The following is a 21,149-nucleotide window of genomic DNA, read 5'->3' as shown; positions in this document are numbered from 1 at the left end:
ACGACCCTGTGTCACGCAAGTGGAGAAAAAGGATCAGGTGACTAAAGTAAATGTGTGAGTGTATTTTTAGCACGGAATAAGAGCGAAATTAACATATGTTGAATCAGGGTCACACACACACGTCAGCGCGTGGTTAGACCATGGTGAATTACAGAATAATAAAATTTTCAAAAGAAGGAACGCTTCTACGCGCCTGACTCAATTCTGTAAAAATACAATTGGGTGAGAACACACACACACACACACACACACACACACACACACACAGTACATTGATAGTATATTTTATCTATTTCGATGACTTCCGGTGTAGTACGTGTGTTGCGAAATAGGCATTCTCTTGCCGAGGAATGTTTTGCATTATTCCTCGGCAAATGTCTATATTTTGCAGTGTGTACATTTCGCACAAGACGCACCGTCCTACGGTGTGTGTAAATATATGAATATACACAGAATAATTTCAAGCTGGCAATAACAGATAATTAAGAGTTGGAAATTTTCAAGTATTATGTTTTGGATGTTATTTTCATATTCTGTTCGGCTTGATAGCATGCATGTGTGTGTGTTTACCGTTGAGCCATTTCATACACGCAGTGTGTGAGGTGGCAGGTGCAGGGAGCCTGGGGCTTGGGAGGAGATGCGAGTGAAGCTGGATGGAGCCACACCGGACAGCACCCGTCACTGTGCCGCAAGGAAGCAACCAGACAACTTGCACCACGTATCGCAACACTACAGGCGGCAACAACGCAACTTATGGACGTCGACACACGTGGCTGTGAAAATACTGTATGTACTGATTAACATGGTGCAGTAGGCAATTAGGCCTCATCATCCCAGTGATGCCCTAAGCACTTATTTTGCGCAATCCTCTTTTTATACACCAAAGATCCTTCTTATGAGATAATATATTTTTAGCTATATACCCTCGCGATGCATAATACCCACTTCCTCGGATAAGAGGGAGCGACTGCTGTCCGTCGATGCTTGGAGGCGACACAGTCATTTTTTCATATCAGTGAGACAAGGAAAACTGAAAATTCTTCCCCATATCAGTAATAATGCGGGTAACATAAGTACTAAACTATCAATTTATCATCTTAGGTATTTTGTGAAGTTTCTTTGACAAAAAATACCCGCATATGTACATATAAGGTGCAAATAATTAGGTTGGACGAAGAGGTTGTAAAGGAGCGCCTCGATGGTGTGGGTGAAAAGAGACAGCGCGCGACACACCGTCATTTCTGTCCTCTGTCTAGCGACGTGGCTTTCCTAAGGAAGGCTGACGCGGAGTCAATTAATTTACTGTATCCCAACTTCCCAAGGCAGGGCTTTGACAGGACCTCAGAAAATAGACTTGTTCGGTCGTACTTGTCACCATCACCGACGATACTATTTGCCTCCAAGTCACTATGCCTGCCTATGTTGCCTGACTCTTCTTGTTTTCTCCAAAGTTGTTCACGCCATTTTCTTTTATTTACGCTACCTGTTCAAAGTCCAGGAACAATCACCAAATATCCAAACCACATGCCTTCTTCTCAACCATTGTAATTGATGTTGATGATGTGCAGCATATGACTACATTAAAATCCTTGTTTGATTACCGTGAACTGACCAACGGTGATCTGATTGAAAATTTTGTTACGGCTGTCACTGATATTAGCCTCTTCCATTTAGCGTAACCCGTTTCTGGGTCGTGATCTGTAGAGTCCCTCATAGAGTCCCGACAACCTAAGATTTGGACGCCATTATTGGCCCTGTGTTTTCGCAGCGCTTTTCAAACACTAGCACACGCTCTCGCGGCGAAAACAGGGCCAATAATGGCGTCCAAACTATCTATCAAGGACTCTGATCACGACCATGCCACAAAGTCGCATGCTACATGATGTTGCCTAGTGATGAAGTGATTGAAACATCCTTGGCCTAGGTGACACTGTTGACATGGCATGCAATATGTTCCTAAATTGTTGCCTTTCGCCTTCACACTGCTAATATATATTTCGAGGTGTAATTTTCTGTATTCTTTTTTTATAACTACGTATTATGTTACAGATTTCATCCTTTTATTACAGATTCCCAGAAGGAATGGATTACAACACACAGCCGGGTGTTGCAAACACAAACCCTGGCATCATTTTCCTTATATTTTGGGTATATCATTACACGATTTAATTAAGGATGATATTTTTTGTGTGTGATTAGAGATTAAAAATACTCTGTTACTCTTACACTACAATTTTATCTTTATTTACTCTATTTTGGCTAGTAACAGACGATTTTACAATGTCCGCTAGAATAAATAACTGTATAATTGTAGTTGAGAAGTAACCAAGTAACAAATTTTTCAACCCCTAGATTGCAAAAACATAGCAAACTTAATAAAATCCTTCGATGACATCCAGAATAAAAGGAAACCAATGCCTTAAGTTAGTTTGCATTTGCAGTGCCCTGCTACTACACTTACAACTATACTATGCTCATTCCCTTAGTGGTATGTTCCAGAAGTTCCGGCCTTTCTCACAGGTGCACAGGTCCGAAGCAATGTCAGTGGTACGTTATGAGAGGTAAAACTTCTGGCCGCCTCAAGAAAAGGTTGCTCACTACAATACAGCAAGGACAAGCAGGTCAAATGAGCAACCAGAACACCAAAAAAAAGAGAAGTGCCCCAAGTTCTCTCTCTCTCTCTCTCTCTCTCTCTCTCTCTCTCTCTCTCTCTCTCTCTCTCTCTCTCTCTCTCTCTCTCTCTCTCCAAATGACACACACACACACACACACACACACACACACACACACACACACACACACACACACACACCAGTTTTCAATTTATATATAAAAAAAATAGGAGTTAACACCATTTCTGACATGTATTTGGGTTTGTACAGTCTAGCTCGCTCTGGGCCAGACACAATTTGGCCGGTGTTGTTTTTGGTTCAGTAGAGTGCTAGGGGGTACAAAGCCATGCCACCGAAAAGGAAAAAATAAAATAAAAAAACACGATATTTAGGGAAAGTAAAATTGAACAGTTTGTCTTCTCTCTAACTGACTGTTACTGCTCTCTGCTTTCAGGTCCGGGAACATCCTCCACGTCAACACCATCAGATACAACAACAAATACAACACCTTCAGACACGACACCCTCAGGTACAACATCCTCTAACACAACACCTTCATTAACAACATCCTCTAACACAACACCTCCATTAATAACATCCTCTAGCACAACACCTTCAGGGACAACATCCTCTGACACAACACCTTCAGGAATAACATCCTCTGACACAACACCTTCAGGAACAACATCCTATAACACAACACCTTCAGGAACAACATCCTCTAACACAACACCTTCAAGAACAACACCCTCTAACACAACGCCTTCAGGAACAACACCCTCTAACACAACACCTTCAAGAACAACACCCTTTAACACAACACTTTCAAGAACATCATTTCACACAACACCTTCAGGAACAACATCCTCTAACACAACACCTTCAGGAACAACATACTCTAACACAACACCTTCAGGAACAACACCCTCTAACACAACACTTACAAGAACACCATCATCTCACACAACACCCTCTAACACAACACCTTCAAGAACAACACCCTCTACCACAATGCCTTCAAGAACAACATCCTCTAACACAACACCTTCAAGAACAACACCTTCAGGAGCAACACCCTCTAACACAACACCTTCAAGAACAACACCCTCTAACACAACACCTTCAGGAACAACACCCTCTAACACAACACCTTCAAGAACAACACCCTCTAACACAACACCTTCAGGAGTAACACCCTCTAACACAACACCTTCAAGAACAACACCCTCAGAAGCAACATTCTCTAACACAACACCTTCAAGAACAACACCCTCTAACACAACACCCTCAGAAGCAACATTCTCTAACACAACACCTTCAAGAACAACATCCTCTAACACAACACCTTCTGAAACAATATCCTTTGAAATGACACTTTCAAGAACACCATCGTACCACACAACACCTTTCAGCACAACACACAAAATGCAAAGTTCAAAAGCCCCTGACTCATCACCCTTAATGACAACATCCATACATATATCTCCTCCAGGCATGACACCTTCACATATACACACAGTGACAACATCCTCGGAGACAACACCTTCTGTTTTGACATCTTTAGGTGCAATCTCTTCGACGACAACTTCACATAAGCCCACAGGTATGAAAAGACATTAATCTATCAATGTCAGATGTTAATAACAACCTTAGCTGCATATTAACTAGAAACAACTAACTTATTTTCCAACTGCAGGAACAACACCTGTCACTACAGCTCAAACTGGAGGACGTCCTATCCCGAACACTCCATGCAAAGATCTGGTGTTGTATCCAGATGGTATGTACATGTAATTTCTGAGTTAAATAAAAGTCAAATATATAAATAAACAAACAAAGAAGAAAATTTGAAATATGTATTTACATAGCTACAACAATATAGCACTGACAGTGTTGTCTATGAGATATGTGTCAGCTCCCATGGATCTTGCACCAAAACTCCAACACTCCTATATAGAAAACTGTATGTACTTCTTTATGTCTTTCAAACAATTCCCCTTTCTCAATTTCTTATTTGTCTTACGACTTTGTGTCCTCTTCGTTGTCTCCTTCCTTTCTATTTTCCACAGCAATCTCTTATGTGGAACTTTAGTGCCTTTTTTAGGTCCAACAATATGCAGTCCACCCACCCGTCTCTCTCCTGCACTAAATCTATTACTCTTGAGTAAAAACATATTAGATTTGTGACACAAGATTTACCTTGTCTGGATCCAAATTGACTTTCATTTATCATTTTCTCTCTTTCTAGATGGTTTACCCACTGTCTTTTAATTATCTCCTCACACAGCTTGCACATGACGCTTGTTAGGGAAATTGGTCCATAGTTCAGAGGCTCTAGTTTATTTCTGCTCTTATATAATGGGACCACATGTGCCCTCTTCCACTGTACTGGGACTTCCCCAGTCTTGACTGAACAACTTATAATGTCCTGAATTGGTTTTATCAACTGTTCACTGCACTCTTAGTACTTGACCTGATATTTCATCTGGACCCAATGCCTTCTTACCATCTAGTGATTTTAACAGCCCCAGTATCTCTTCTCTATCCACTTTTATGTTTTCCATTCTCTTGATACTTCTCTCCTCATCCCTCTCTTCAAATTCTGTCTCCTGGGTAAATGCTTTCTGCAAATTTTCATTTAATATTTCACAGATTTCCTTTACATCCTCAGAGACTTGGTCACCCACTTTGACAGTATTTATAGATTCTTTTTTTCTTAATTTCTTATTTATATGTCTATAAAAAAGTTCTGGATCCTCCTTACATTTTTCTAGAATATTCTTTTCATGCTTTTTTTCTTCTTCTCTCCTTATTTTGGTCTCACTTTGGCTTGTCTATTGTCTTCCCTATTTATGGCATTCTTTCTCCGTTTTAAGTTTCTCCATGCTTTACCTTTCTTTTTCTTTGCTGCCAGACATCGTGTGTGTTTGTGTGTGTGTGTATTTACCTACGTATTTGTATTTACCTATTTGTAGTCTACCAGGCTCAAGCTAAGCTCTAATAGTCCCGTCTCCAGATCTAAATTCATCCAGCCTTTCCCTCTATTTCATCTTGTTGTGGCCACATGATAAGACTTGTGATCTTCAGCCAGTACCCTCCCCAAATAAACATAAGAGCTCACAAGTAATGGATCTCTGGGTATGGCTGAAACCCCACACCCACACATATCTGGGAGGTGGGACACAACCTCCGCCTGACACCCGGTACCCATTCACTACTGGGTAGACAGGGGGCATGAATGAGTGGAGACTGCCCAGCCATCTTTATTCCAACTGGGAATCGAAGCTGATACAGTCAAAACATGTGCTTAATTAATGCACTGGAATGTTCACATATCACTCTGGCAGCCTGGCTTCACTCCCCTTTGAATCATATTAAAAAATAGACAGGGGGCAGAGATTGGAGGTGACAGGTTTGCAGTAGAGTGGCTTTGTTTTGCAAGAAATTAAGCAAATGAAAACATGCAAAAGTTATAAATGCAGTGCTGTGGTATGTCAATTATAATGATAAATTTCATTATAAGATTTATATTTACGATTCTTCCTTGGTGTATTGCAGGCCATAACAACTACCTCAGCCATGGGTTACAATATATCGATCACTTCTATGAAATACCTCCGGGAAGGAATGGTTTACTCTTCAATGTTGAGTCAGTGGATATAACAAATCTTGCTGAAAGGAACAAGAGAATATATACCGTTCAGTTCAAGGTAAGCCCTTCCTTGGAATATTTCTGTATTCACATCTCATCCCATTTTTATCATTTGTTTTACTTGACTTTCTACTTTTACTTACTATCTACAATAGTTCCCTCATATATACATTTTTTTTACATTATTATGCACTATGTATGTGTATGTCTATCAGCCTATCCATAGATGTTGTGCCCTGTCTTCTGGGAGCTCCCTTGGAGGAGTGGCAAGACCCAAATCTCTAGTTCTCTGTTCATACACTATTTTCACGACATGCACACCCCGTCTTCCACATCTGTCCTTCATGTATACCTCAGTTCTATACAGAAACCACCCTGCCACCCTCTGCCTCTTATTTGATCCTCAATGATGTCCTTTACAAAGTCACCTTTCTGTACTGTCATGTCAAAATCGCCTCAATGAATTGCACTTTGCCCATCACACCACCCTGCAACCTAAAGTTTTGGCTTTCAAAAACAGAGCGCATTCCTTACAGTACACTTCTTTTTTGCTCACATTATCCTATCTTGTCAATCCACATGTTCTTATTAGTAACTTATATCTACTGCCTCTAAACCTGCCCAGAAGGCTCACCAATGCTTCCCCCTCACTTACCTTTGGAACTCAAGCTGTAAAAACTACTCACGCTCATGTCGCTAGTCACTATTCGACCAGTTTATAGGTTTACACTCTACAAGCTTTTCCACTAGATCTAGCTAGTTGGCTAGCAAAATGCCATCCCATAACAACAGCCCCCTAACAATATTTCTGAAGCAGCTTCCAAAGGTGAGTGTTTACTGGAAACATTCACAGAAGGTAAGAAGATGCAGCAGAGTGACACTGACCACTCATGCAACTACGACGTGTCCTTTGTTTACAGTCACTGCCCCCCCCTTCCCTGGACAACACATTCCCCTCAGATTCATAACACCCTTTATCACCACTCACAGCCAGAAGTATGATGCGTGATGCCAACCAATAAAGTGAGGAGTGGAGGCGGTCACGTGATGCGCAGAACTGCATTTATTTCCTAGATCTGAGTAGCTTGAGTAGACCAGTCTGCCTGCCCCAAACCCAGGATGGATCTTAACTGATTTTTATTGTACTTTTTAAGGTATTTTTCAGAAATCCTCTGTTTGTTCAATGAAAATTTTTGTCCAACATGACAGGATCTCTGACCAAATTCCCTCATTGAAGGTGAGGCCTCTGTAATATGTTAAATACCACTGTCACACCTGCCACTGTGAGAACTACCTTAGCTGAATGTACTTCCAGATGAGATTGTTTCTCTTGTTGACTTTGATAAGTTTAAAGTAAAAGTCAAAACACGCCTGTTAACTCATAAGGTTTGTCACCCCTTCTTTTTTATTCCTCTTACTTTACTGTCACTGTCTCCTTTATTTTTCATATCCATGTCTGCTCATGTCTTATTTCCTTTCATGGATCTCAACAATAATAATGCTACTACTACTACTAATGCTACTACTACTACTACTACTAATAATAATAATAATAATAATAATAATAGTGTTCAAATTCAATAATTTCATCTAAAACTGTCATCTCCACATACAGGCTTCATCGTCTGCACACATCAGCACAAATTACAACTCTCTGCTGACCCGAGGCAGCAGCCATGATCGGTCACTTCCCTTGGATGCAAGCCATGTAAAATGTGTACAGACGATGATGTAAGTTTATGGCCACTCTAGAACATTTATAGATGTCTGTCATGAGTCTTTACTAACTTGATCACTATACAATCAACATTACTGTCTTGCATTTGGATATTACAGCAGTTTTTATAAACTATGAATCTTCCTAAGTACATTTGATTTTAGGTATGTATATATTTTATTGGGTGACCTGGAAAACATTGGGAGACAAATTACAAAGCCAGTTAATGGATTCAGCAAAAGAAAACTTTGTATATTCTCAAAACTGAATGACATATCAACGTAACTTGTTTTTAGTTAAAGTGTGTGTTCCTCATTTATGTGTCAAGGGGCTTGCAGGCAAGGATTGGTATTATTTTGTATGTTTAATTTTGTTGTATGAGTCAAGTGTTGTTGTATTTGTCAACACACTCATTCTCTTCTCCTCTCTATCAGAACATGAGCAAAGATGAAGTATTCTTAAAATTCATGTCATGACAGTTGAGTGTAGATGTGGTTTGACTTTTATTTATAAATACAGTATGTCTATTCTCCCTGCAGAGTTACTATCATGGAAGTATCATTTAGCCACAAGTCCACAGGTCAACAGTATCCAGGTTGCAATGAAAATGAGCAAATTCATGCTGTACCTCCCTACTTTGAATATATCGACACTCACAATGTGTCCAAAAGGTATGATGTTATGTACTACACCTTCATCCTTTTCTAATAAGAATACTGGAGATTGCTGACACAATAGGTGAGACAACCTATAATTATCTATACCTGATCCAGCATACAACCTTCTTAATACACCCTTAAGCAAGAGTGGAAAACTTATATTTAAGTTAAGGTAACCATTATGGTGTAAGGGTGGGCAACCTAATACTGGCAATGTCATACGGTACACAATTAAAAAGTTACACAATAAACTTGGGGTTCTGACCCAATACACACCGTTTTCCTCCCACACCATATATCTTTAAAACGTCCCACAATGCCAGCCAATCAACTCTGTCATAAGCTTTTTCTAGATCCATGAATTGCTGTGGAATATTCACAAAATTTATTACTAGAGCAGCTGATCATTCCCACAATAAGTCAGGAGGTGCATGCTATTTGAGGCTTTTGGTTTTATAAAGGTCTGTTGGCCAAGTGATGAAATCAAGTTACATGAACCAGCTTGTGGAGAAGGGCCTATATTACACATTCAAAGTCTTTGTTTGGCATTTAGGCCTCAACTTTAAGGTTGAAAATTCTGTCATTGTAGGTGAATTTCACCTGACTCATAGACCCGATGCCTAGTTTCTTGGGTGACGTCAAGCAAGTATGAGAAGAATCTAGCATCAGCCAATCCCAGCTCACACTGCCTGCCCTTCCTGCAAACCAGCCTCGCTCTCTCAGTCCTGTTTCTGTCTTTACTGCATCCATGTGTGCCTTTTTAATTCCCCACATTATAGTCCATTGCTCAAAACAAACAATCTAGTCAATAGGCCCTTATCAAACCAAAGGCCTCATTTAGCCTTAGAGAATCTTTTAGGGGAAACACTTGTTAATGAAGCCTGTTTTGATTTCCATTTTTCTCCCAACAGACTGTGCTTCACCAGGACTAATATCACCTTCGTCACATATACAAATGAGGCGTATGGGAAATTTGTCTGGAATGGAGATTTGAATGTTGTTCCTCATATACGGTCAGTAAACAAAATATACTGATATTGTCCTGGAATGTATCCCCATTGCAGGCATAATACCTTAACTCTAGTTGACAAAACTGGGTATGTCAAGGTAACCATTATGGTGTAAGGGTGGGTAACCTAATACTGGCAATGTCATACGGTACACAATTAAAAAGTTACACAATAAACTTGGGGTTCTGACCCAATACACACTGTTTTCCTCCCACACCATATATCTTTAAAACGTCCTACAATGACTTCTGGCATCTAGCCAAAAACATCTCCTCCAACTTCACTTCTTCATCTTTCCCTCCACTCCTCAGTCCTGACGGCAACACTGCCGTCTCATCTATCTCTAAGGCTGAACTCTTCTCTCAAACTTTTTCTAAAAACTCCACTCTGGACGATGCTGGGCATATTCCTCCTACTCATCCCCCCTCTGACTCCTTTATGCCTGTTATAAAGATTCTTCAAAATGATGTTTTCTATGCCCTCTCTGGCCTCAATCCTCAGAAGGCTTATGGACCTGATGGAGTGCCTCCTATTGTCCTTAAAAACTGTGCCTCCGTGCTGTCACCCTGCCTGGTCAAACTCTTTCGCCTCTGCCTGTCAACATCTACCTTTCCTTCTTGCTGGAAAAATGCCTTCACACAGCCTGTACCTAAGAAGGGTGACCGCTCCAATCCCTCAAACTACCGTCCTATTGCTTTACTTTCTTGTCTATCTAAAGCTTTTGAATCAATCCTTAACCGTAAGATTCAAAAGCACCTTTCCACTTCTGACCTTCTATCTGATCGCCAGTATGGGTTCCGCAAGTGGAGTTCTACTGGTGATCTCCTAGCCTTCTTAACTGACTCTTGGTCATCCTCTCTTAGCCGTTTCGGTGAAACTTTTGCTATTGCGCTGGACATATCAAAAGCTTTTGATAGGGTCTGGCACAAATCTTTGCTTTCTAAACTACCCTCCTACAGTTTCTATCCTTCTCTCTGTACCTTTCTCTCCAGTTTCCTTTCTGACCGTTCTATTTCTGCCGTGGTAGACGGTCACTGTTCTTCCCCTAAATCTATTAACAGTGGTGTCCCACAGGGTTCTGTCCTATCTCCCACTCTTTTTCTGTTGTTCATTGATGATCTTCTTTCCAAAACGAACTGTCCTATCCATTCCTACGCCGATGATTCCACTCTGCATTATTCAACTTCTTTTAATAGAAGACCCACCCTTCAGGAACTTAACGACTCAAGGCTGGAGGCTGCAGCAACTTAGCCTCAGACCTTACTATTATTTCCGATTGGGGCAAGAAGAACCTGGTGTCCTTCAACGCCTCAAAACACAGTTTCTCCACCTATCCACTCGACACAATCTTCCAAACAACTATCCCTATTCTTTGACAACACCCAGCTATCACCTTCCTCAACACTAAACATCCTCGGTCTATCCTTAACTCAAAATCTCAACTGGAAACTTCATATCTCATCTCTTACTAAATCAGCTTCCTCGAGGCTGGGCGTTCTGTACCGCCTCCGCCAGTTCTTCTCCCTGCACAGTTGCTGTCCATATACAGGGCCTTGTCCGCCCTCGTATGGAGTATGCATCTCATGTGTGGGGGCTCCACTCACACAGCTCTTCTGGACAGAGTGGAGGCAAAGGCTCTTCGTCTCATCAGCTCTCCTCCTCATACTGATAGTCTTCTACCTCTTAAATTCAATGTTGCCTCTCTTTCTATCTTCTATCGATATTTCCACGCTGACTGCTCTTCTGAACTTGCTGACTGCATGCCTCCCCACCTCCCCCGCTGCACTCGACTTTCTACTCATGCTCATCCCTATACTGTCCAAACCCCTTATGCAAGAGTTAACCAGCATCTTCACTCTTTCATCCCTCACGCTGGTAAACTCTGGAACAATCTTCCTTCATCTGTATTTCCTCCTGCCTACGACTTGAACTCTTTCAAGAGGAGGGTATCAGGACACCTCTCCTCCCGAAACTGACTTATCTTTCGGCCACCTCTTTGGATTCTTTTTAGGAGCAGCGAGTAGCGGGCTTTTTTTTTTATTAATGTTTACTTTTTTGTGCCCTTGAGCTGTCTCCTTTGCTGTAAAAAAAAAAAAAAAAAAAAAAAATGTATTATATGAAATATGCCTAAATAAGCAAGTTATATAATTTTCAATTTAAGATATATATCAGATTACTTGTTTATAGGATACAGAATTTTCTTATAATACAGGTCAGAAAATAATAATTTCTTATATGGCTTATTTCAATTACATACATAAATGAAAATCAACATCTTTTTCAACAGAATTGAAGTTAAAAAGACTCCCTACTGCTGCGGAGGAATTTTCTACGCTAAATATGGTGCAGGGCAGCCTCTACGCAACACTCTAGTCACTTCTCCTGATTATCCTTTGAACTACGAGGCAGGAATGGAGTGTCCCTACATATTCAGGGTAGGTTGATAACTAAAATTTTCACAGATATCAAACTTCAAATGTACACATTACTTGTGACTTCACACTAAGAACATCTTGTACCATGAACTCATATACACCTTCAAATTTATATACAAAATACACAATTCGTTGTTCTGGAATTGTTAAAACACAGTGAAGCCAGCTGACACTATAAATTTTCCCAACAGTGCATTCCAGAACACAATGAAGAGAACTGTGCATTAAGACTCGACTTCATAGATTTCCAACTCAAGCCACAAAGTCCATACAGTGGTCATTCACCACATATGGTGACTGCATGTGATGGGGAAGACAGAATACAAGTGTCTCCTAGCAACAGTATCAGTGATGGCACTACGTAAGCATAGTGGGTCATATTTGCTTATTTCATTCCCCAGTGTACCTATTGTTTCAGGGTAGTTTTAACTTCATACAATCTTACGTACTCTTCCAGACAAAAAAAAATTTCTTTGAGATTTGTGTGTATTGACCTGACTAAAATGGACAGATTTTGAACTATGCCTTGATTATCTTGTCTTGGCATCTGTTCCTACCCAATTCATTCTGTAAGGTGTGGATATTTTTTTTAGTTACAGCTGCCTTTGTATTCACATTGATATATCCCTTTAGGAAGTTGTTTCATATTCTAGAAGTATACTGTTATATTAGTTTCCAGTCATGTATGTTTGTGTTCTTTGTTGTCCAATATCCAGTGGTCTGTTCTGTCCATTTACTATTGATATAAACAATGATAAAAACTCGATTAGAATTATAAAATCAGTAACTACGAATACCAAATCGCAAGTTTATCTCCACCCACCAGGTACTGCTATGCCAATCCACCAAAGAGCTCCATTTGTGCCTACAACCAAATTCTTGTCCATTTCTCTGCCAATGAGGTGGGAGAGGACAGGGGTTTTGTCATCTCTCTTAAGGCACTCGAAACTAAAGACTGTGAGTACTGCCTACCTAACATAGACTATTTAGGAACAAAGACTACTAGAATCCTGCTTTTTACTCTGTTTTTCCTTTACATTTTCTCCACAATGGTAGTTCCATTCACATATTTCACTTCCTTCAATAGTCATTCATTTTTGTATGGGATATTTCCACTTCTCAAAGCACTATTTGACAATAAATCCCGACATTCTGCCCAAGATTCAAACCTGTGCCCCTAAGATGGGAGGTGGACACTAGCACCAAGCCAAAGGATACCCCATGGTTTAAGGCCTTTGGAAATATTTATCCATGTCTTAGGGCATCACATTTTTACATGATTTAAATACCTTTATTACATTGAAAATTACCTAATTAAATAAATGTGCATACACATATAGTAGCCTTGGGTCCAATGCATGTTTGTCCATGGAGTTTCATGTCCAATGCGGTACACTCACAGAGAGATGGAATTAGATTGCTGTGAAAATTTTTATTACTTTTTATTCAAGCTAAAACTTGCTGTTGGGGGCACAGCACTAAGAAAGTAACTCTCATTGATATTATTAAAGGTTTACGGTATTACTCTAAGATAGTTAGGAAAGTGACTAATAAATAGACCAAACCAGTGACAAAGCAAGCTTGGGAAATTCCTTACGAGTGACTGGATGAGTGCACTATGAGGCATGTAAGGACCCAGTGCCCTAATTTCCTCTTTTAAAGTACATTATTTTTTTTTACAGTGAATGACCTTACATCTATTTATCAAACTCTTTTATACCTCTTATATCTATTCCCACAGTCCAGTATGTAGTACATTATCTTTCAGAAGCCAATCACCATTCAAATTTGTCATTTAAACTCTTACTTTTTGTACATTATATATTAACATTCACTAATTATATTTTTCTTTGTTTTCCTCGTTTTAGTAATGAAGAGATTAAATAAACATGAAATATAAACTATTATATCAGTTGCCTCAACAAAGAATTTCCCCTCTCTTTTAGGTACCTTCTCGGATGAGGACAAACACCCAAAGAATGGTAAGTAAAATGATGCTCAGCCTTCCTCTGTCCCTAGTGAAGCAACTTTGTGTGCCAAATACATACGTTCAAATGAGTTGGGGACATATTTCTAAGCAAATTCTTGTTACTAATTCCTATGGGCTATGTGAAATAGTCATAAAGAAACATATCATGTGTTGGATATATTGGCCAGGCAAGCATAATGGTACAACAGATTCAAATATTTCATCTTGCTTTTTGAATTGGTCTTAAAAATTCTTATGTTCTAAAAGACCATGTTCATTTCTTAATGGGTAACTATACTCGTAGATTCTTCCCTACTGCTGAAGAGTCAGTCTTTCCTTATTGCTCATCATACTGTCTGTTACTTAAATCACTCCAATGAAAAGTTTGCTCACTTACTTCTGTCAGCAAGTTTTTATCCCCCAACAAATACACTCTCAGGCATGTATATTTTTGTACTAGTTTTCTTATCATCCTCCCATATGCTGAAATATTCTTCCATACATCTTGCTTGCTCATGCACTCTCCTCTCCTCTTACTTATACTCTCTCCTCCATGCCTAAAAACTGCTAATTACCTTTCAACTGAAGTAATATCTATATTCTATCTTCACTTCAGTGTGTGGTTTATTTGTACCGAATGAAATTATTGCTCATCATCAAACCTTGCAAGATAAAAATCAGAGGGAGAAATACATTATAAGAAGAAAGAGAAAAGTGAAGAAGACACTACAGATAAAAGAGGGAAGAAACAGAGGGGAAAAACAACAGAACAAAGCATTAGGCAACAACAGTGCAAGGGTGCAACAAAACACAAGAAAGAGTGGAGTGAGGAGAAGAAAGAGCAAACCAGGGAAGAGGGCAAAGGATAATGCTCAAGATGGTAAAGAAAAGATAAATAAGACAAAGAAAAAGAAGAGAGTTAACAAAGGAAATAGACGTGCAAGAAAGAAAAGAAAGATTCATAAAGACTCTATGAAGAAAACATTGAAGAAAGACAAATTACAAAACCAGAGTAAGAGAAAGTGGAAAAAGAAGAAGGGCAAAGATAAAGAGGTGGTTGCAACAACAGAAAATGGAGAGGCTCATGAAAGAGGAGGATCATCAAACAAGTTCCCTAACCTGGTAAGACCTGCATATACTCAGTGGTATTTTTTTTATAATTTTCAACAAAAGCTTCTAGACCAAGGATTATAAAATAGAGAAAATGCCAAAAAAAAAAAAGATCATTTTAGCTCCATGTACATATTGATACTCCCTCTTTGCAGAGTAAAAGTCATAAGGAAATAAGAGTCCTTTTGTTCCCATGTTTCAATAGCAGCTTGATGCTCTTTCTGGAGGCAATGGACATTCTTTTTTACAATGCATTTTTAACCACCTCAAGTGTAGCTAACAACGGGTTATAAAGTGCATGTTCTTATATTTAAGATTCTCCGATGCACTCATACCCTTTCTAATTCTCACTTTTTGTGAATTATTACCATTCATCAATGTATCTACTGTTAAGCTCCATTCTGCTGAGGAACCATTAAAATACTTTGCAATTGATTTATTTCAAAGTAGGCTTTCTCCAGTCAGATAAAAATGCTAATGGAGTAATCTTGGTTTGTCTGCAGGTCACCATAGTACAACTTGACCTTAAGAAGTCAACAAAAAGGAAACCTAAAGACAAAAAGAAGCGCAGGCCAAAGGTAGCCAGACTGTGCGGTGGTTACATCATCAATGAAAACTTTATCATCACCATTACTTCCTGCTGCACCTACTGTCTGTGAGTTCCTTTAGCATGTTCTTACTTGGAGGAAAGTATTTGGCAGTAAATAAAGTAAGCGCATACTGAACTGGAATTCCTAAGTACGTACTAGAGGGTAAGATGAGAGGGAGAGGACAAGAGAATGTAAATACAGTGTAAGGAGGACAAGCAAGCTTAGACTGTGTGCTGTGTGGGTATTCCTTGAAAACTCAAAAGAGTGAATATGAGAACACACAGAATATTGACTGGCATTTATTCTGTCATATTCAGAATATATGTAATCTGCTTTGTATGTAATTTTAACTCTTGACTGACTGACTCAAAAAGGCATAAAGATTAGGGTCATGCAGTCACATTTAACATTTTTGATAAACAGTAACAATTAATCATAAAAAGTATTCTTATCTAGCTAGCCTACTAAAAACAATCCTTTCTTTTTCCAGTGACATTTGGAATAAAGAATTCAGAAAGAATCAGCAGACAACACACTCTCACATCTACTCAAGTAAAGACAAGGAAAATGGGAAAGGAAAGAATAAAGGAAAGCATAAAAAGCACAGGATAGTTAATAACAAAAGAATAGATGACTCGAGGGGTGATGAGAACTTCACGTCAAGAACAACAAGAAGGAATGAAGTTAGAATAAAGAGAAACACTGCTAGTGAAGACAGGAAGATGGTTTGGGGCAAAGACAAAATCACTCACAGCAATCCTTTGAAGAAAGTCAGAACTAAGAGTAAGAATACTAAGGAGAAAGACAAAAAAGTAAGAAGAAAGAAGGGCAAGTCTCGCAAGCCAAAGCTATCTGATATAAAGGTGGGGACTGGAATCCATACCCGAAAAGGAAAAGGGGGGAAAAGGTACAAATTTGAACAGGTGGAAAGCATTTGGATACCTGAGGAATGTGCACAGAAAATGAGGAAGAAAACACGAAGTAAGATTTCCTCCTTATAAAAAAGCAATTGACCATGATTAGATTTATAGCAAAACTATTTTTTTTACTATAAATACTTTTTGATCATATTGGATATTAATTCTAGTGAAAGTTATTAAGAAAGCTGTAATCTTAAGACATTATTTTCCAAGAAGTGAGTCACCAACAAACAACCAGGATCACTTCACTGAACAGAATGGATACTGCTAAAGTACTTTTATAAAGCCCAACTCCAATGATGAAAGATTTCTAATAATATCTCTCTCTCTCTCTCTCACCAGATGGCAAGAAACTGTTCCCAGTGGAGTGTCCTGTTCTGCTGAGGCTGCAAAACAGTCTACATATGCCTCATTCCTCTGCCTTTCCTGTGTGCCTGCCAATCTTCCAAACCTATGATCCCTTCTTCCTGGCTGGAAGCAGTATTGGCTATGGCTACACACATACAATCCATAGTCTGTATCTTTACACGAAAAGAAATGGATATGCATGACCCTAGAATGAATTAAATCCATAAATTAATTAAGCTGTAAAACAATAATATAAGCCTGTAAATGCATATCAATATATATGTATATAGTGCAGTATACCGTTTTGGGGGGATGGATGCAATGCAGTGTAAGAAATTTGTTCATCCGCAATTTTTTATGTGCCATTCCTCACATTTTTTTCTGTGCCTCCCATTTACACTCTTCTAACCCTTGTATATATCCTCCCTTCTCCAAGCTTCAAGTTGTCTGGTCTTTCTTTAACTCTCAACCTTTCATAATCTTGTCCAACTTTTCATTTTGTTACCTTCTCCAACCATTTATATGTCAATTTTGCAGATCATGCAGTGGGAGAAATCATAAAAGGTATAGTCAGACTACCTACAAGTCTATGTGAAGAAAGGCTTAAAGGACAAGTTTTGGATGAAACAATGATGTGTACTTCAGCTGAAGCAGATCGATCTATGTGCCTTGTAAGTCTGCTCACATATTTGAATTATTTCAGGGCTGAGTCAAGCTACTCAGAGAGGGGGAAAGAGTGAAGTAGTAATTGATTTTGCAGCCTTTATAGAACAAAGCCAGTGTAAAAAGCAGTGTAAATAAATTGAAAAAACAAATAATGGGAGTGGCGATTGGGAATGAAACACATGACCTTGTCAGAATGTGGGCGTTTGTCAATGGGTGGATTAGAATAATTTATTTGTGACTAAGCAGTTAGGAGTTGCCTTCACAGAGGGCCCATCATGTACATCTGCCCAAAGTACTCACCCCAAAGAACCCTCTGCCCAATGAGCCTTCTGCCCATCCTTGTCTGACACAAGGCAACCATCTGCTGTTTGCATACCATTAACCTGAGAGGGAAGCTCAGAGTGTAATGCCCTGAATTTTTCTCTTTACTATACCCCCACATGACCTCTGCATGTAACGAAACACACGAGAAATTAATCCAGACAAGGAAAGATTTTACCAGCACCAGGGATCGAACCCGTGACCAACGAGACGGGAGAGCCACCCCTTAACCAGTTGGTCAAAGAGGTACCATTCGCTGAGTGAGTTTTGGGAGGCTCGCCCATCAGGCAGGTCTGGCACCACAAGAATGGAGCTTCTCCAGGGCTTGGTAGGCAGGTCAGAGGGCATTAGAGTTTAAATGGCCCAAGACATCCTCAGTGAAACTCCTGATGTACCTCTCCTTGTATCTCTTCTGGAGAGATCTAGGGCCGTATTACAAGTCAAACCCAAGAAGTTTCGGGTCCCTACAAAGGTTGGTTTAGGGGCCGTACTACAAGTCCAATCTGAGAAGTTTTTGGTCCCTACAGAGTTTGGGATGAATAACTCTGTAGGGACCCGAAACTTCTTGGATTGGACCTGTAATACGGTCCCTAAACCGACCTTTGTAGGGACCCGAAACTTCTCAGGTTTGACTTGTAATACGGCCCAAAGTCTTACATAACAGAGCCAGATATTGATCCCAACTCAGAAAGGTAGCAGTAAGACTCTTCTTGATATTCTTCGGTGTCTCCCCCAAGACAAAAACGCTCTTTGATCTTGAGCATTCTCCAGTGTGCTCCTTTGCAACCTGAAGAGTTTCACCATTGAATGTATCCCATAAATCTATGGGGTCCTCAAGGGTGGTGAGCACATTATGTTGCCTCATGAATCTTCCTTTTCTCCTGTGTCCTACTCCTCCCAGCACACCCCTTTACAATTTAAGTCATCCACTAGGATCGTTGTCACCTTTTTCAACCATGTTTTGCAAATGCCTGGCCATGGCTGTCAGCATTGCACTCCCCAATTTTCAGTCTCATTCCAAGCCCCTTTCTTAGGGAGAGTGTATGCCATTGTAATGTCTCTTGCATCTCTCCTTAGTTGCTGTTCTCATGTTTCTTGCCTCTGTCATACCCTCATACATTTCCGCATCATCCATATTCCTTTGTCGCCATCACCACTCCTCCCACTTTACTCATTCTGCTTTTCTCCAGAGTCTATTTTTACCATTTCCCACGTGCATATGAACGTTCCCACTCAAATTGGTCTCTATAATGCATATGATGTAAGGCTCATATTATATTGATATTATATTGATATTTAAGATGTTTTCTAAACTAGTGAGCATTTTAAGATTTTGATTGGCACTAGAATACCCTTTGAAATTCATTATCTCAAATGTAAGCAAACTATTGAGCTTGCCCTCAGCCATCCTCATCTGCAAGTCCAAGCCACCACCACTGCAAACACATTCCTTCACCAATTTTTTCAACCCCCTTTCACTATTTCTTTTGTGTGTGTGTGTGTGTGTGTGTGTGTGTGTGTGTGTGTGTGTGTGTGTGTGTGTGTGTGTGTGTGTGTGTGTGTGTTGTTGTTGTTGTTGTTGTTGATACCCTGCTTCCTCTCATCAATTAAGGGTGCATTGCGATCTGATGACAGTGTTGATGAATGCTAATACTATATACTAATAAATTCAAGTATCAGTAATGACATCTTTCCTATCTCCTCAGGGGGATGAGGGCACCCCATTCCTGGTATATACAGAGCCTGAATACGGATTCAGTGGATACCTTTCTGCATACGCAGCCCTGGTAAGACAAGACTAAACATAGGCAAAGTTCTATCTCTCATTTGTGATACTAATAAACTGTTGAAATATTCACATTATGAATTTCAACTTGTCTTAGCCATCTGAACCTGGCAGCTGCGGGGATCATGTTTCTTAAAGGCCCCTCTAAGCGAATTTATGAGAAAAAATCATCACTCACGCAAACCATTATTTTTTTATGTATCAATGCATATGTGATCAGTTTATGTATCCTCTATTTTGGGGGATTCATGTCAAGGCAAGAATTTGGCCCGTCGCTGGTACGCAGTAATGCCACAAATTTTGCCTGTCGCTGCTACCGGGTTAACATGAGATTCCTTGCATTCATTCTCTTTTCCATCTATTAAATTGTGTGAGGTTGAAAAATGATTGTGAATACATTGTAGTTGTTTTTTGGTAAACCAAAATGTAAATAGTACATTGGAAATTGCCTGAAAGTTTTAAAATTATCTACTCTTGCCAATGAGGCACTATTGTACTTGCTGTGTTGTTGCATATGCTGTTGTAATAAACAAATGCATATACTTTTTTTTTTCAGGCTGTTCCAGGATGTCCTAAAAGTTCAATCATAAAGAAAAAGCCAAAACCAAAGAGATCAGTTGATGAAGATCAGCTGGAAGGCAATGAAGAATCCATTCGAAAGAAACACAAAGTGATCAAGAGCACGAAGCAAAAACTATCAAGTAAACAGAAACTTAAATTATCCAGGGGAAATGACACAAACCAGTCCAATAAAACCATCAAGAAAGATGATAACAAAAATCCTGGAAAGTCAAAGGATAAGGAAGATAAAAACAAACAACCTGGAAAGTCAAAGGATAAGGAAGATAAAAACAAACAACCTGGAAAGTCAAAGGATAAAGAAGACAAAAAGAAAAAACAGAAGGGAAAGAAGAAAAAGTCAAACAAATATAACAAAAAAAAGACGACCAATGTAGGAATTGATGTCTGGGTGAAGGTAACAGCTTATGTCAACTGGATTATCAAAGTCGTGTTCCATGGAAACGATGATTTGGTATACCAACGGCTCGTAGATCACTTTCATTTGAACTAATAATAGATAAAGACCAGTAGAAGCAGTGTATTTATAGAACTGTCTAATGGTAAAAAGGTATGGACAAAATAAGCTTTCTTCAGCAAGTGTTTGATGCAGTACAGTGCAATGCTGCAGGCTTCACTAGCACCAGACAATATGAAATATAGGAGCATTGGGGAAAGCAGTCTGTCTAAATTTTTTTATGAATATCCAATAGTTTTGTTTTGAGAGGTTTAGTGGGTATGGTTGGGATGCATAAGAGAAAAAATAAAGAGATGAAGCAGCCCCTATATGATTTAT

At 39.4% G+C, this 21,149-nt stretch overlaps 1 protein-coding gene and 1 long non-coding RNA gene across 4 annotated transcripts in view; one reads left to right on the top strand and one right to left on the bottom strand.

Moving 5' to 3' along the window:
* The window catches only part of LOC127003799 (uncharacterized), a 36,251-nt gene that overhangs the window by 12,838 nt on the left and 2,264 nt on the right, over window positions 1–21,149 (bottom strand). The gene's annotated exons all lie outside the window — the stretch shown is intronic.
* LOC127003797 (triadin-like) lies at window positions 559–21,134 on the top strand. 3 transcript variants are annotated; one of them, XM_050870851.1, is made up of 19 exons: window positions 559–786; window positions 3,067–3,141; window positions 4,105–4,215; window positions 4,309–4,392; window positions 6,171–6,322; window positions 7,880–7,995; window positions 8,521–8,652; window positions 9,552–9,653; window positions 11,938–12,085; window positions 12,277–12,446; window positions 12,912–13,042; window positions 14,032–14,067; window positions 14,671–15,176; window positions 15,668–15,819; window positions 16,245–16,735; window positions 17,017–17,187; window positions 17,560–17,693; window positions 19,716–19,796; window positions 20,352–21,134. In XM_050870851.1, exons 3-19 carry the CDS (start codon window positions 4,107–4,109, stop codon window positions 20,865–20,867), a joined length of 3,231 nt encoding a protein of 1,076 aa, XP_050726808.1. In that variant the 5' UTR covers window positions 559–786; window positions 3,067–3,141; window positions 4,105–4,106; the 3' UTR covers window positions 20,868–21,134. The 3 variants fall into 3 exon arrangements, with proteins under 3 accessions (XP_050726808.1, XP_050726809.1, XP_050726807.1); XM_050870852.1 differs by lacking the exon at window positions 559–786 and having other exon boundaries at window positions 2,755–3,141; window positions 4,132–4,215; XM_050870850.1 differs by lacking the exon at window positions 559–786 and having other exon boundaries at window positions 2,755–3,141.

Source organism: Eriocheir sinensis, chromosome 26 (assembly GCF_024679095.1).
Source record: "Eriocheir sinensis breed Jianghai 21 chromosome 26, ASM2467909v1, whole genome shotgun sequence".
Lineage (NCBI taxonomy): Eukaryota > Metazoa > Arthropoda > Malacostraca > Decapoda > Varunidae > Eriocheir > Eriocheir sinensis.
The sequence above is the reverse complement of the archived record's forward strand: the minus strand, read 5'-3'. Positions and strand labels throughout refer to the sequence as shown.